This window comes from Cenococcum geophilum (assembly GCF_001692895.1).
Source record: "Cenococcum geophilum 1.58 unplaced genomic scaffold K441scaffold_97, whole genome shotgun sequence".
NCBI classification, from domain to species: Eukaryota; Fungi; Ascomycota; class Dothideomycetes; order Gloniales; family Gloniaceae; genus Cenococcum; species Cenococcum geophilum.
This window is the reverse complement of record NW_027137655.1, coordinates 54,630-69,090: the sequence shown is the minus strand read 5'-3', so window position 1 is coordinate 69,090 and position 14,461 is coordinate 54,630. Positions and strand designations below refer to the sequence as shown.

The following is a 14,461-nucleotide window of genomic DNA, read 5'->3' as shown; positions in this document are numbered from 1 at the left end:
GGGAGTTCTATTTATTACTCCAAGAGTCATGGGGTTCGCCTCACTTTTGACCACACAAGCCACAAGACTTATGTAGACGTGGATGACCGCCTCGTACAAAAGATCTCCGACATCTTTCTGAATTTGTCACTCATCGCATGCCCCGTGTCCAGGTTACCACTGCCACTGAAGACACGGAAAGTATCTAGATATTCTGGCCTTGAATCGCGTCTTCATCTCATTAGTTAGCTCAGAACGGCATATCAATGGCTAATGAGTAAACGAATAAAGTGAAAGATCCTGTTCCCACTTTATTGCGGTCTGCTGTCGTGTTCTTAAGGTTCTATATCAGGATCTTCCACGCAACACGTCCCGACTTGAAACATCCATGGGAAGTGAGGCCATAGTTTCATGGATAGCATAGCACATGGCTAGCTTTTATTTGTGGGCCAGTATTTATGAGGCGTGAGTAACACGCACGTGATTTGTCACTGGACAAGAAGCGAGCTTTCTATAAATCGTTCGTCGCAATCAGTGACCGCTTCCAATCTCAGCCTCGCTTCTACCTCCAAACGCGAATATTAAACTCTCATCACCTAGTGCACTTTCCGGCGGCATACGGTCACATTCACCGAAGGGACATTTCTTCCCTTTGCGTTCTCACGATATCTTGCGCTCGAGCTAGACTATTTCGGGCTCTAGCAGCTTGTCAGCCTGCTCCAGGCGCAAGGAAAATTAGCGCTCCAAAGAACCCCACAATATCAGCTCAACGGCTGCTATTACGGATCCCGGGCATCAACTCCGTATTTCCCCTCTGTAGATACTCTTCATTACGATTCCGTCTCCAACGTCCTGTCTTTCTAGGTCGCTAGCGAGTCATACGGGACACCTCACAATCGGCTTCACGTGCCTCACACAATCCGGCAAACGAATTCAAAGTGGCATGATACGGCTGGACCATATTGTCAAGCATCCTGACAAATTTGCTCTTGCCGATCGACGCTGGCAAGAAACGCAACAGATATTCTCGAGGAATCAGGCGGCAAGTGAAGTGAAGATCGGTTTGAATCAGTCTCTCCACCGGCCCCGGCTTTCGTGAGCGCCGACACGTATCGAGATTCGAACTCATACAACATTTCATATGGAATATGCGACACAAATCCGGCAAAATCTACCCTGATGAAGCCCCTGAGCCAGTGCCATACCGTTCTGCACCACCTTCTAACCTTCCCGATCTATCATCGAGACAAGGGCAAGGCGGAGTTGCGCCACGACCATCATATCGTCGTGGCAAGAACATCAGAAGGGCCTCAAATGGCAACTACGATTCCCGTTCACCCACTTCAAGTCGGACATCGAATCCATCATTATCTAGGACACCCACCTTGCCGACAACTCTAGGTCCAAGCCCTGAGGATATAGCACATCAAAACATAGGCGGCTGCGCAGATGCGGATGACTCCGATATCAGTACCTCCAAGTCCACTCAGTCCACTCAAGTTGGAACCTCCGACAGACGTACATTCTACAGTCCAACCGAGCTCTCGGAACGCGACTTTTCGGTCTCAACGAGTGGGCTCAAAGCCAACGATGATTCCATTCTAGACGTCGCCACGAACACTGTGGCAAAACTACCAGACGAGTTAGTCTCTAAAACCAAAGAGTTGATCATTCAGAGCCCGGATGCTGGCTCGGAAGGTTGGTTTTCGAGCCCCGACAACGGGCTTCAATATGTGTTTGTGGTTCAACGTGGACTGCCATATATATGGTTTCGAAACTCCGGGTTGAAGCTCGCTGTTGACGAATTATTCTCATCTTCTTTAATAAGCGGAAATCCGCCAGTATCTAACGGGATGAAGGGCAAATCTGAACGACTGGACTCTGCCTTTGCCACCAGGAGCTCCGATTTCTTCACTCTCGGAAAGGTATTCGCCACCTTGTTCACCGAGCCATGGAGCGAGGCCAATAGGAGTCGCGAGTCTCCCAACGTTTCCAAAGTACTGTTCGGGGAAAAAGTTTTCACGCAAATTTCGCGATTCGTCGTTGTTCAGATGGGGAAAGGCTTTTGCTACGCTTGTCCCATTCTCATGTATGGTGGCCAAGGGACCCTGAAGCCGGGCTGCAATCCGAGCGAGCATGCAATTGCATACATGCAAGGCGACAACCCAACTTTATTCGACGGGGAAAGAAACTTAACGAAGCTGCCTATCGAGATAGTCCCCTCAGCGACAGACACCCAACACCTTGATCGCGCGTCGAGAATTCGATTTGGGAGAGGCCAAGTCATTCAGCATAACGTCAAGGCGAAAGAGATCGGTCACGTGGCGGAACATCATCTAAGTCGACTGCTAGCTTACTGGAGAGAGGAGATCTGCAGGGAATGCGGCTGCGGATGTGTGAACGGTAGCAATGCGGAAGATACTCCAAGTTTCCAAGGAAGTTCTAGCGTTGAAAAGATCGAAGAAGTAGTCTTGTAAGTCTTCGTAGAATTTTGGGTATGACATATTACTAACACGTCGATAGACGCACCTACAGTCCGTTTCCAGCGAATCTCGATCATAAACAACCCAATGGACACTCTCCCCGAAGAGATGTTATACAGCTAAATGGAATCGAATACGTTATCATATCGGAAGTTGGCGGACAGCTTCACTCCGGCTTTGAAACTGTTCGAAAACCACGCTCCTTTTTCAAGAAAGGTCGAAGTTTCATGGTCTTCTGGCCGGAATTGGCAGGCAATCCGGAATCTGAACGCACGATTTACTGGAAAATCCGACGGTTCGTGGTCATTCGCACAAGATCCACGCATTGCTTATGCTTGCCTATGAGTACGTATCAAGGCCAGGGAACAACTAAAGCCGGCGTCTCGATCCAGGATCATGCTGCTGTGGTGCCTGTTAGCAGCCATATCAAACTCCAAGAGGAAGAACAGCTTACGAAATCACCTCTCTATATCAAGACGGAAGACCCAAGTATCACGATCGATCCTGCCTCGCGTATCAACTTCGCTAAAGTATATACGGTGGAGTATAACTTGAAGGTTCGGAACTTGGGGAGAATTATTTCAGACTCCATTCAACTAATGGAGAAGTACTTCGCCGAGACTATTAAGCTTGTAGTTTAAATAGGTGATAATATATGCTAGGGCAGTTTTCTATAGATGGATTAGTGTGTAATCTATTATAGATATAGATAGGTATAGATTAGTCTATATTTATACTCTTATCTATACTAGGTTTTTATAGTAACTAGCTTTAGGTATCTAGGGGCCCTTAACTATAAGGCTTATAGCGGCTTAAAGGGGCTTATAGTAGCTAGATTCTATAAGGTTTAAATAGTATTTTAGTTATTACCTAGGCTTTTAATTAAAAGTGCCTATAGGGGTTAAGCCCCTATATTATAGTATTAAATATATATTTTATATATAGGCCTTTAGCTATAGGGAGCCCCTATAATATATAGATAATATAATATACTAATTAATATACTAGTTTATATAAAACTCTATATATCTTTTCTTATATTCTTTTATCTAATTTTTTATTAATACTATAATATTAGATATATATTATTTATATAGGTTATAGAAAGTATAGTATAGGTAGCTTATTTAAGGCTTATAATATATTATATTAATTATATTAATTTAGTAAATACTCTTTAAGTAGTAATTATAGCCTTATAATATATTTTTTAATACTATTTATTAATAAATTAAGTTAATTAGTAGAAATTATATTAGTTATATAAAAGTCAAAATTAATAAAGTATAGAAGACTCTATAGTTAAAATAAGTAAATATTAATAAAGTAAATAGGAGAATAAAAAAGAAAGAAAGTATATAGATTTTTATATAAACTAGTATATTATATTATCTATATATTATAGGGGCTCCCTATAGCTAAAGACCTATATATAAAATATATACCTAATACTACAGTATATAAAAATAGACTAATTAATTAATCTATATCTATACTATTTATATTAATAATAGATTGCAAGCTAATCTATATTAAGTATAAAAAATTACCCTAAATATATACTCGCATTAGTGTAAAATATATACTAGAAAAGTTCTTCAACTCTTTATAAATATAAAATCTTTCTATACACTTTTTAAATTCTTTTTCCTACTAATTACTCTTTAAAATTTGTTGCTTAATAAATTATTTCCTTATAGCTAAATTTTAATAAGGGTTCTACTTTATATTATGCCTATTTTTTCCCCTTTAAACTCTATATCTTTAGTAAACATTTAAGCTAACTCTTTACTTACACTATTAAGAGGAGCAGCGGATATTCCTAGCATAACTTTTATTTATTTAGCCTCCTACTTTATATATTAGAATCTTTATTTTAAGTTAGAAAAGAAGGAGTAAGTAATTATCTCTACCTGTTATCCTCTATATTAAAGATACTAGTCTAAGATATAACGTATCTTAAAGAAAAGCCTATAGCTTTAGCTAATTACACTATCTATAACGGAACCTTGTAGCAAGAACTACGGTAGGCTTATTATTAGGCTAGGTATATAGGTAATATAAGTATAAAGGTTAACAAGTAATAATAACTAGTAGAGTGGTTGCCTAATAGATTAACTCTAATTATATTCTAAGAATCATTATAAGGAAGGAACTATCTAGGTAGGGACTAAGGGTCCTTAAATACACAACCGTACTCCTATAAAATCCTTCTTATATATAATATATATATACTCTATCTACTCTATTACGGATTATACAGATCCTATAGATTATATAGATTATATTATATAACCTTAGTTACTATTCCTTNTTATATAGCTCTATTAGTTCTATCCTAGACTATGCTTATATTAACTAACTAGCTTCTTCTAACTCTTCCCTAAGTAGTTATAATATCGTACTTAAAGCATCCGTAATACCATCTCCCTCCTCTTTATCTTTATTCTTAAAGATCCTTAATATCTCTAAGTTATTTACTAAAGGTATAATATCTATCTAATTAATTTGGTTAATATTATTACTTATTATACCTAAAGTAATTTCTTCTTCTTTAACTGCTCGTCGCATTCATACTATAGCTGCGATATTATCTCTTAGTGAGATTATACCGTCTCTGTGTTCTTGTTATTTAAAAGAGGGGCTAGTCTATATTACGTTGGTAAACCCATCTTCGTAATAACCGTCCTCTTACTTAAAGTGCACTAAAGCAAATATTTATTCGTCTTGTGACGTTCGCTCTATCTCTAATGCTAAATATACATAACCTATTACTTTTAATAGTCGTCTAGTTCCCTAATTAATTTATCTTAGGGTTTTATATTTAATCTACTGCTGCGTAGCTAGATAATAAGCTATCTATTACTTTAGCGGAGTTACGCCATTTCCGTAATGCTAAATAAGAGGCTGCTAAGGCTCAGCAATAGGCCCTTAAGTCTCGTCTTGCGGCGTCTACTTAGTTAATCCGTCTTAAGAAGGTACGCAAGAAGGTCCATTTTAAGGAGTAGAAACTTATAAAATAGGGTCTATAGGAACTTAGTAATAAAAGAACGGATTCTCTTCTAATAGTAAAGGAAATAGATCTAAGTAGTTTAGTAACTACTCTTCTTAGGTCCCCCTTAGGTAACTTATTTTTTAGTAATCCTTCTTTATTAATACTACCTAACCTAATTTCTTCTAATACTCCTATACCTTTCTTATAGCATTCTTTAAATTCTCTAGTAGCTCCTAGGTAGTCTTATTATAGCCTATCTACTTAACCTTATATTATATTTTGTTATTAATATCCTTATAGCTAACGATCTTCGAAACTTACTATTTATCTTCTTCTTATCCTTTATACGTGTCTGCTTTATAAACTAGTAGCTTAATATTTCCGTATACTAGCTCTAGCATTACAATATACTATATAGGGTAGATCTTTATTTTAGCTAGTAGGTTTAACTTAAACGTAACTAGTAAAATTCTCTATATAATTTTAAAAGGTCCTAGTCTAACGTAGTCTAACTTCTTACTTAGTTATTAACTTTTAAAATTTTTATATAGTAGCCATACTTTATCTCCCTCCTTAAGATCTAGTCCCTTAGATCTCTTAATATTATAGTACCTTTTTATTCTCTCTTATACTTTCTTTACTAATTCTATAAGGTCTATATAAAGATTTATTAATATCTTTATTCTTTTTTTAGCTATACTACTTGTTTTCTTCGCTTGCCGTAATAATAATAATATTCTTAGCTTATATCCATAATTTGCCTTAAATAGTAATATGCCTATTCCTTCTTAAGGTGTTGCATTATATATAAACTATATAACTAGTAATAGCAATACCTAATTATTCTGTGCGTGATTAATATAGTGCCTTAGATACTGCTTTAGTATCTAATTTAATCTTTCCGTTTAGCTGTCTGTCTATAGGTAATATATAGTAAAAGTTGCTGCTCTAACTCCTTATTCTGCTAAGAATACCTCCTAAAATGCTGCTATAAATCTTAGATCTCTATCTAATATAATTTTACTTAGTGCTCTATATCTTATAAATACTTCTTTAATATAGATTCTAGTAATATCTTCTACTAAGATTTCTTCCATATATGCTATAAAGTATCCCTACTTTATAAGCTTATCTACTATTACTAAAATCGCATTATAATCCTGTCCGGTAATAGAGTCTTTTAACCTTAGTAACTTAATAATAAAGTCCTATAATATAACCTCCTATAGTCTCTCTAGTGTTTTAATAAGTTATAGCCCTCTATATAGCTTATACCTTATTAGTTTATTCCTTTAGCAATCTAAATATTCTTTTATAACCTTCCTAGCTATTCTCTAGATTCTATTAATAATATACTCCTCTTAGAGTCTTAACACTAAGCCTATGGCTCTATTATGTCCTTAAGTTAATCCCTTATAGAATTCCTCTACAAATTGCTCTGCTATACTTCTTAGGATATACTTTACTTCTCGATTTTTGTATATATTCACCTATAGATCTTCTAGCTATACTTCTAGAATTCTTTATACCTAAAAGCTCTCTAGTAACTTATAAACTTTCTTTAGTTCCTTCTAAGTTATTATAATCTTTGGATAATTATACCTAATTAGTCCGTCTATGTCTTTTCGCAGTAAAGCCCCTAATAGCTTTTCTTTATTTTATAATTTAGCTTTTCGACTTAGAGTATCTACTTATATATTGTCTGTACCTTTAGTATACTAAATCTTAAAATGGTATTCTGTAAGCATCTCTACCCATTTAACCTATTTTTAGTTAAGTTCCTTTATTATTAGGAATCCTATTAGGTTCTTATAATCTATCTTAACTATAAATAGTTTCTCTATACCTTATAAGAATGCTCTCTATTTCTTTAATGCTATAACTATACCTAATAACTTCTTGTTATAGATGTTATAGTTTAACTCTAGTAGTATTATCTTCTAACTATAGTATGCCACTAGGTGCTATCTATCTTAATATTTCTATATAAAGCACGCCCCTAGTATATAGTCTAATATATCTATTTTTACAACCGTCTCTAGTCCTAGTTAATAGATTTTAAGAACTAGCTCCTAGGTAAATATCTCCTTAATTCTCTTAAATAATTCTTACTACTCCTTTCCCTACACCTATAGTTTTTCTTTCTTTATTAATTATATAAGTGGCTTAATATCTTTTAACCACTGCGCTATAAACCTTCTACAGTAATTGCAAAACCCTAGAAACAATCTTAACTGTATAATATTCTCTAGTTCTTACTAATTTACTATAGCCTTAATCTTCTTTAGATCTATACTAAGTTGGCCTAGTTTAATAATAAATCTAACAAAATCGGTCTTCCTAGTAAAGAACTCGCATTTCTTAATTACTACTAGTATCTGTTCTTTTTATAGTCTCTTTAAGACCTATTTAACATATTCTCTATATTCTTCCTTAGTTATTAAGTAGATAATAATGTTATTAAGGTATACTATAATAAATTCATCTAAGTGTTCTCCTAATATATTATTAATACGCTTCTAAAACATTGCTAGTGTGTTTATAAGCCTAAATTGCATAACTAATAGTTTATATAGTCCTTTCTTTAACCTAAAGGCTGCCTTCTATTTATTGCCTTCCTTAATCTAGATCTAATGGTACGCCTATCTTAAATCTATCTTCGTAAAGATTTACGCGTTACCTATCCTGTCTTAGATTTTGCTAATTAAGGGTAAAGGATACCTATCCTTTTTAATAATACTATTTAGCTGTCTGTAGTTAATACATAGCCTTAGCTTGCCATTTTTCTTTAGTATAAATAGTACTGGATATCCCGCTAATGACTGTAATAGTCTAATATATCCCTTTTATAAGTTTTCCTAGATAAACTCTTTTAATACTCTACCTTCTTCTTTAGTAAGCTTATAGATTAGAAAGAACCTTAGACTTATTTCTAGTTCTAATTCTATCTTATAGTCCTATACTATATACTCTAACAGCTTTTTACTTTCTAGTGACTATAGTTTCTTACTATACTTATAGTATCTCTTTAGTATATAACTTAGTCCTTTTTCTATTTCTTTATAGGTTGTTTCTACTTAGTACTATACTAACTTAGCTTATTATTACATTTTGCGGCGTTAAGTATCTCTAATATTAACCTGACCTGTAATCTAATTAATCTTTAGATTATATTCCTGTAACTAAGGCATGCCTAATACTACCTTATTATTCCCTAATGGTAATATATTAAAAGACATCTTAATCTATCTCCCTTTAATAGTTATCTAAATAGGTCCTGTTTTAAGATTAATAATCCCTCCTCTGTAGGTTATTAGATCTCCTAAAATTGTTACTAATAGGTAAAATTGCTCCTTCTGTCTGTGAGGTAATCCTATTCTCTTAACTACTGCTAATAAGATATGGTTTTACGTTACTCTACTATCTATTAGCGCCTTAAACTGCTAATCTTGCCATTTAACTTATAAATTTAGGTGTTATTCTTAAATTCCTTTAAGGGTCTAAGGCTCTACTACTGGCTCCCTTTAGTTCCGTAGGCCTCTACTTTTCCTAACTATTAGCTGCTTAATCCTTATACACTTAGCTTACTCTTTAGCCAATACCTAGTTCGCTTTTTGTCCTTAATATACTATAGACACGTATTCTCTAGGTATTCCCACCACTATTATCTATCTAAGCATTCTTCTATAAGGAATCTTCCTAGTTAAAGTATTAAATTGCCTAACTCCTAAACTTCCGCTAGATACTAGCTATGCATATACTTAGCATTCCTATATTATTGCTTATTTATTATCTAATATATCCTTATAAGGTATTTCTAATTCTTTTCCTTTAGATTCTTATATATCTTATATATATTATCCACGTATATAATCCATAATAGCGTATAGTATGCTAGGTGCTTTGGGTTAACTCTTAGTTTATTTTTATCCTTAAGTTTAAACCTTTATCGTACTAATCTAAACGTTATAACTTTATTCGTAGGTACTAAAATACGTTTCTTGCTTTTTAGTCCTTTAATCGTTCCTCTAGATCCTTTAACATTATAATTAAGGCTCCTTTAATGTGATTTATAGCCTTTTCCGTAATTAGGTGGTTTTAGATAACTTTCTCGTCTAACCATATATAGAAATCTTCCCACTTATTATTGTGCCTCTACCTATACCACTTTTGGTATAGCTGCTAGAGTATATACAGTTTATCCATAAGGAAGTATCTTCTTATTACTGTATTGTAATAGCCCTTTATATATCGTTCCTTAAACCTAGTAGGGATCCCTAAATCCTCCTCGTTTTCTAGTTCAGTAAGCTACTTAGCTCTTAGTATGCCTGCCCTAGGCCTATTAGTAATTCTATATACTAGCGCTCTATCCCTTATACATCCTACTATACTAGATCTCTTATCTAGTTTCTATTCTTATTATGCGATAATTCTTTATCTAAACTCTTCTATAGTTTCCTTTGGTTTGCGTCTTACGCTCTAATCCTTAAAGTTCTCTTACTTCTTAATCCTAATATTAACTTTTTAATCTTTAGTCTAAACACTATATTCTACTAGTAAGTTTTCTAGTTTTATATTTCTGTCTCCTAGTCTAACTATTATTTGTATTACAGATTCTCTAATCTATAAAAAAGCTCCTTACTTCTTATCTGTGGGTGTTTTAATTCATTCTCTAAATTCCTAGCCCCTTAGATTCTTTAATCCTAAGCTTACTTTTAACTTAAGCTTAGCCCTAGCCTTAGTCTAACTAGGCTTACTTAGTATTCTTATCTTATCTTAAGAATCTTAAATCTTACTTATCTTATCTTAAGAGTCTTATACCTATAGGAAACTTCGTCCTAAGCTTATTTATATATCTTTAAACTAAGCCGTTACTCTACTCTATTAGTTATCGTCTATTATAGGTCCTTAAGCTTACCTCATCTTATCTTAAGAATCTTAGTTGTCTCTTATCTTATCTTAAAAATCTTAAGCCTTTAGCTTTTTGCCTTTATTGAGTGCTAAAGTAACTTGCTGTCCTACTTCTCTTACATCTTATAAAGCAATAGATATTATATCTAGTGGGGTCTTAATCCCTACTAATATTCCCTATTCTATAGTGGAATTATCCTCTACTTTTAGTATAACATCTTTAATAGCTATATGTTCCTAGTAAACCGCTTATATTACCTTATTATCACAAAATATTTCGCCTATATTAAATTTATTATCCTTAATATCCGATCTATAAACTAGTTTATTAGTTCCTTTATACTCCGCTAAGTATAGCTCCTATAGCTAATAGCTTACGCTATACTTAGCGTCCTTATGAATTTAGTATGCGTTATTATAACAAAACGTAAAACTTCTAATTAAACACTCTTTTGTTCCTTATAGTATATTATTATCCCTTTATATGTATATATTGTCTACTAGTCTTATACCTTTTACTATATAGTAACTCTGCCTACTTCTATAGTCTCTAATATAATAACCTTATTTCCCGCAATTTATATAAGCTCCCTTTTTAAACTATTTTTCTTACTATAAAGTCCGCCTAAACGTCTTTTGCTACTAAAATCCCTAGTTTAGCCTCTGCTCCTTAGTTCTATAATTACTAAATCCTTAACCTCTAAGTTTTTATAGTTTTTTACTCTATCTTATATAGGCTTCTTTAGTACTACTTAGGTCTATTAGCTTTACGCTATACTATAGTTTTTAACTTAGCTTTAGTTGTTACGTACTCTGCGCCTTATACAACTATAGAACTTTATCCTAACCTTACTTAGTTTGTTCCCTTTAGTAAATCCAATTATTAATCTTAATTGCCTAATCTATTAATTCCCTTAGGGTATCCGCATCTTCTATTAGAATAATTACGTCCTAGACTTTAGCCTTAAGTCTCTGTTTATACTGTGCTATAAGCGCCCTATTATTCCACTTAACTTATATTACTAATATCTGGAACTACGTTATATATTTAATTGCTAAGGTTTATTGCGTAATATCTTAGAGTTTTCTTTCTACTATAGTTACTGCCTTTAGGTCTCTAAATATTTATATAAGTCTTTCTACAAATCTATTCTAGCTTAAGAACATAAACTGTACCTCTTAGTTTGTAGTTGTTATTCCATTTACCTAGATTTCTGTAAGGTAAGGCTTAAACTACTTAAGTGCCCTTCCTATTAAGAACAATCCTGCGTATACTATTTAATCTATAAGTGTTACTAGCTTAGCTCCCTCTTATATAACCTTAAAGTGCATTTACGTAAGGAATCCTTTAAGCTTTAATCTTTCTCCTAAGAATCTTTTAATTAATAGTAACTTAACCTTTACTGCACCTATCCCGTTAATCCTATTTTCCAATATTACATTATTTTTTATTAGCTGGTTAACTATCTCTTGTAGTTGTCTAACCGTTATAGGTTGCTGTAAATTAGTGTCTGCTATACTAGTGTCGTTACCTAATCCTAATGTAGTTGCCGCCATTAATAGCGTTATAGTGGCTGCTTTTAGTAGCATATTATTTGACTTCTATATTAATACTATAACTAGGTAGTAATTGTGTAATAGAACCTTATAGCAAGAACTATAGTAGGCTTATTATTAGGCTAGGTGTGTAAGTAATATAAGTATAGAGGTTAACGAGTAATAATAACTAATAGAGTGGTTGCCTAATAGATTAACTCTAATTATATTCTAAGAATTACTATAAGGAAGGAACTATCTAGGTAGGGACTAAGGGTCCTTATATATATAACCGTACTCCTATAAAATCCTTCTTGTACGTAATATATGTATGCTTTATCTACTCTATTACGGATTATATAGATCCTACAGATTATACAGATCATGTCACGTAACCTTGGTTACTATCCCTCGTCACATAGCTCTATCGGTTCCATCCTAGACCGTGCTTGTATTAACCAACTAGCTTCTTCTAACTCTTCCCCAAGTAGTCGTAACATCGTACTTAAAGCGTCCGTAATACCATCCTATTATATCCTATTAGCGTTATTAGTGTATATAGTTACTAGTAATAGAACTAGATTAGCGTAGATTAGCGGCAGCCTTTAAATCTACGCTAGCTAATATAATCCTTGGCGGCGCTTTAGGAGCGCTATTAAATATTTAGCTGTTAGCACAGATGTCTTAGCATACTTTTAGTATTAGTTAAGGAAGGTAGTATAGCTTATACCAGCTTTGGTGTCCCCCCCCCCCTATACGCGCGTAATACCTGTCGATCCAGATCGGGTTTTCTTACCACCGTCTTACTACTGTCTTTGATGCCTAGTACCCTAGGTCTCACCACCCGTTTCTATTACCTATTTTGACTCAGTTGCCTNGACCTACCTCATGTATAAATAGCTTCTTTTCTTTATAGTTTGAATAGACAGAGTCCTTATTCTTTACTTACTTATCGGTGCACGGACTACCGATTAACAGTTATGAGCCCGGGTGACTTGCCATATTGCACCTATTGATTTAATTAACCCTATCCCTTATTAAATACTTCATTTGTCCTTATAAGCACCTTTTAATATGACTTCTTAAGCTACCCAAGCTGTTACCATGACGGTGATATTATTGAACTAAGCTGATTGGGACGAATGGATCGACCTTATTAGGCTTCGAGCTCGAATAGGAGACGTATAGGAGTACGTCGACCCCTTAACTAAATAGGATTAGTTACCCCGTTTGCTTGAACTAGTCTTTCCTAGGCCTTAAGATATGAAGACAGGAATGACCTTATATGCAGCTCTCTCTGAGGACGAGAAGGACGAGCTTTAAATTCTCCGTAAGAGGTATAAAATAGTAAAGAAGGAATATAAGAAGTAGAAGGCAGCTTTAACCTCTTTACGAAGCTATATTACTGGTGTAGTGGCCAGGAACCTTAACACCTATATACTGGGTATTAACTTAGTATACAACACCCTGGTGGCTCTTAAGGAGAGGGTTGCCCCTACCGATATAGCACATAAGCTGTACCTATCCACTTAATATACTAAGGTTAAAAAGGGCCTAAAGAACCAGAACTTTAAGGCCTGGCTATAGCAGTAGGAGAAGACATATAATAACTATAAAAAGATTAAATTACCAGACGTAAACGGCGATTAAGCAATTAGAGACTTTCTGCTGGCTATAGAGCTAGCATTACTAAACTGGGCTTTAACGTAGAGGGTCGAATTCGATAAACACGACTAGGCTAGTAACTAGATAATATCTATAGATCGACTGGTTAAAATATATTGGAACTATTAACGAATAGAGACTGCCTAAAAGAGAAGGGATTAACTTAGCGCTAATGCAGTGGGCTTCTAGGGCGAGTTAATTGATAGATCTTGTAAAGATAAGGCTCCTAAGGACAAGACTCCTAAGGATAAGGCCCCTACTACACCGTCTAGGACGTTAAAGAAGAAGGATATCCTAACGTGCTACTGTAGAGATATTTACTAGTTTCTGGATTATCCTTATATTAACGAATCGGTTTAATTAAAGGATTGGAAATCTAATAAAGCCACGGCTATAAAAGTTAAGGAAAGGATTGTAAGCGTATTAGATTGGACTAAGTTAAAGATTAAGAAGATAAGAAAGGAGGCTTTAGGCAAGGAAGCTCTATAAAAGGAAGCCGTACGGAACCTAGACGGAAGTTAAAAGGAAGATAACCACGGTATCTTCGCCGTATACTAAGTAGGCGTCTATAACGTAGGTTCTAATTATAAGCTGCGCGATAGCGTAATTCTTAACAACGGAACCATAATATACATTATTAACGATCGATTGAGGTTCGTCGACGAGCTCCGGCTAAGTAATAACTTTATATACGCCGGAACGGGCCTAGATCTAGTTAAGGGTATAGGGACAGTAGCAGTCACGATCCAGACGCTAGTAGGCCCTAAGAGGATCCTACTGGCTAATGCAGTATATATACCAGCGTTCCATACGAATTTGGCCTATCTAGATAGGTTTAACGATAAGAATATATGGTGGGATAATAAAAAGAACCTACTATATTACAAAGACG

General features: G+C 34.6%; 1 protein-coding gene across 1 annotated transcript; it reads left to right on the top strand.

Annotated features, from left to right (window-relative positions):
• Positions 1 to 1,127: 1,127 nt before the first annotated feature.
• K441DRAFT_682890 (uncharacterized protein) lies at positions 1,128 to 3,103 on the top strand (the record flags this gene model as incomplete). Its single annotated transcript, XM_067651630.1, has 2 exons — positions 1,128 to 2,452; positions 2,503 to 3,103. The coding sequence occupies 2 exons, from the start codon at positions 1,128 to 1,130 to the stop codon at positions 3,101 to 3,103; spliced, it is 1,926 nt and encodes a 641-aa protein (XP_067496561.1).
• Positions 3,104 to 14,461: the final 11,358 nt, after the last annotated feature.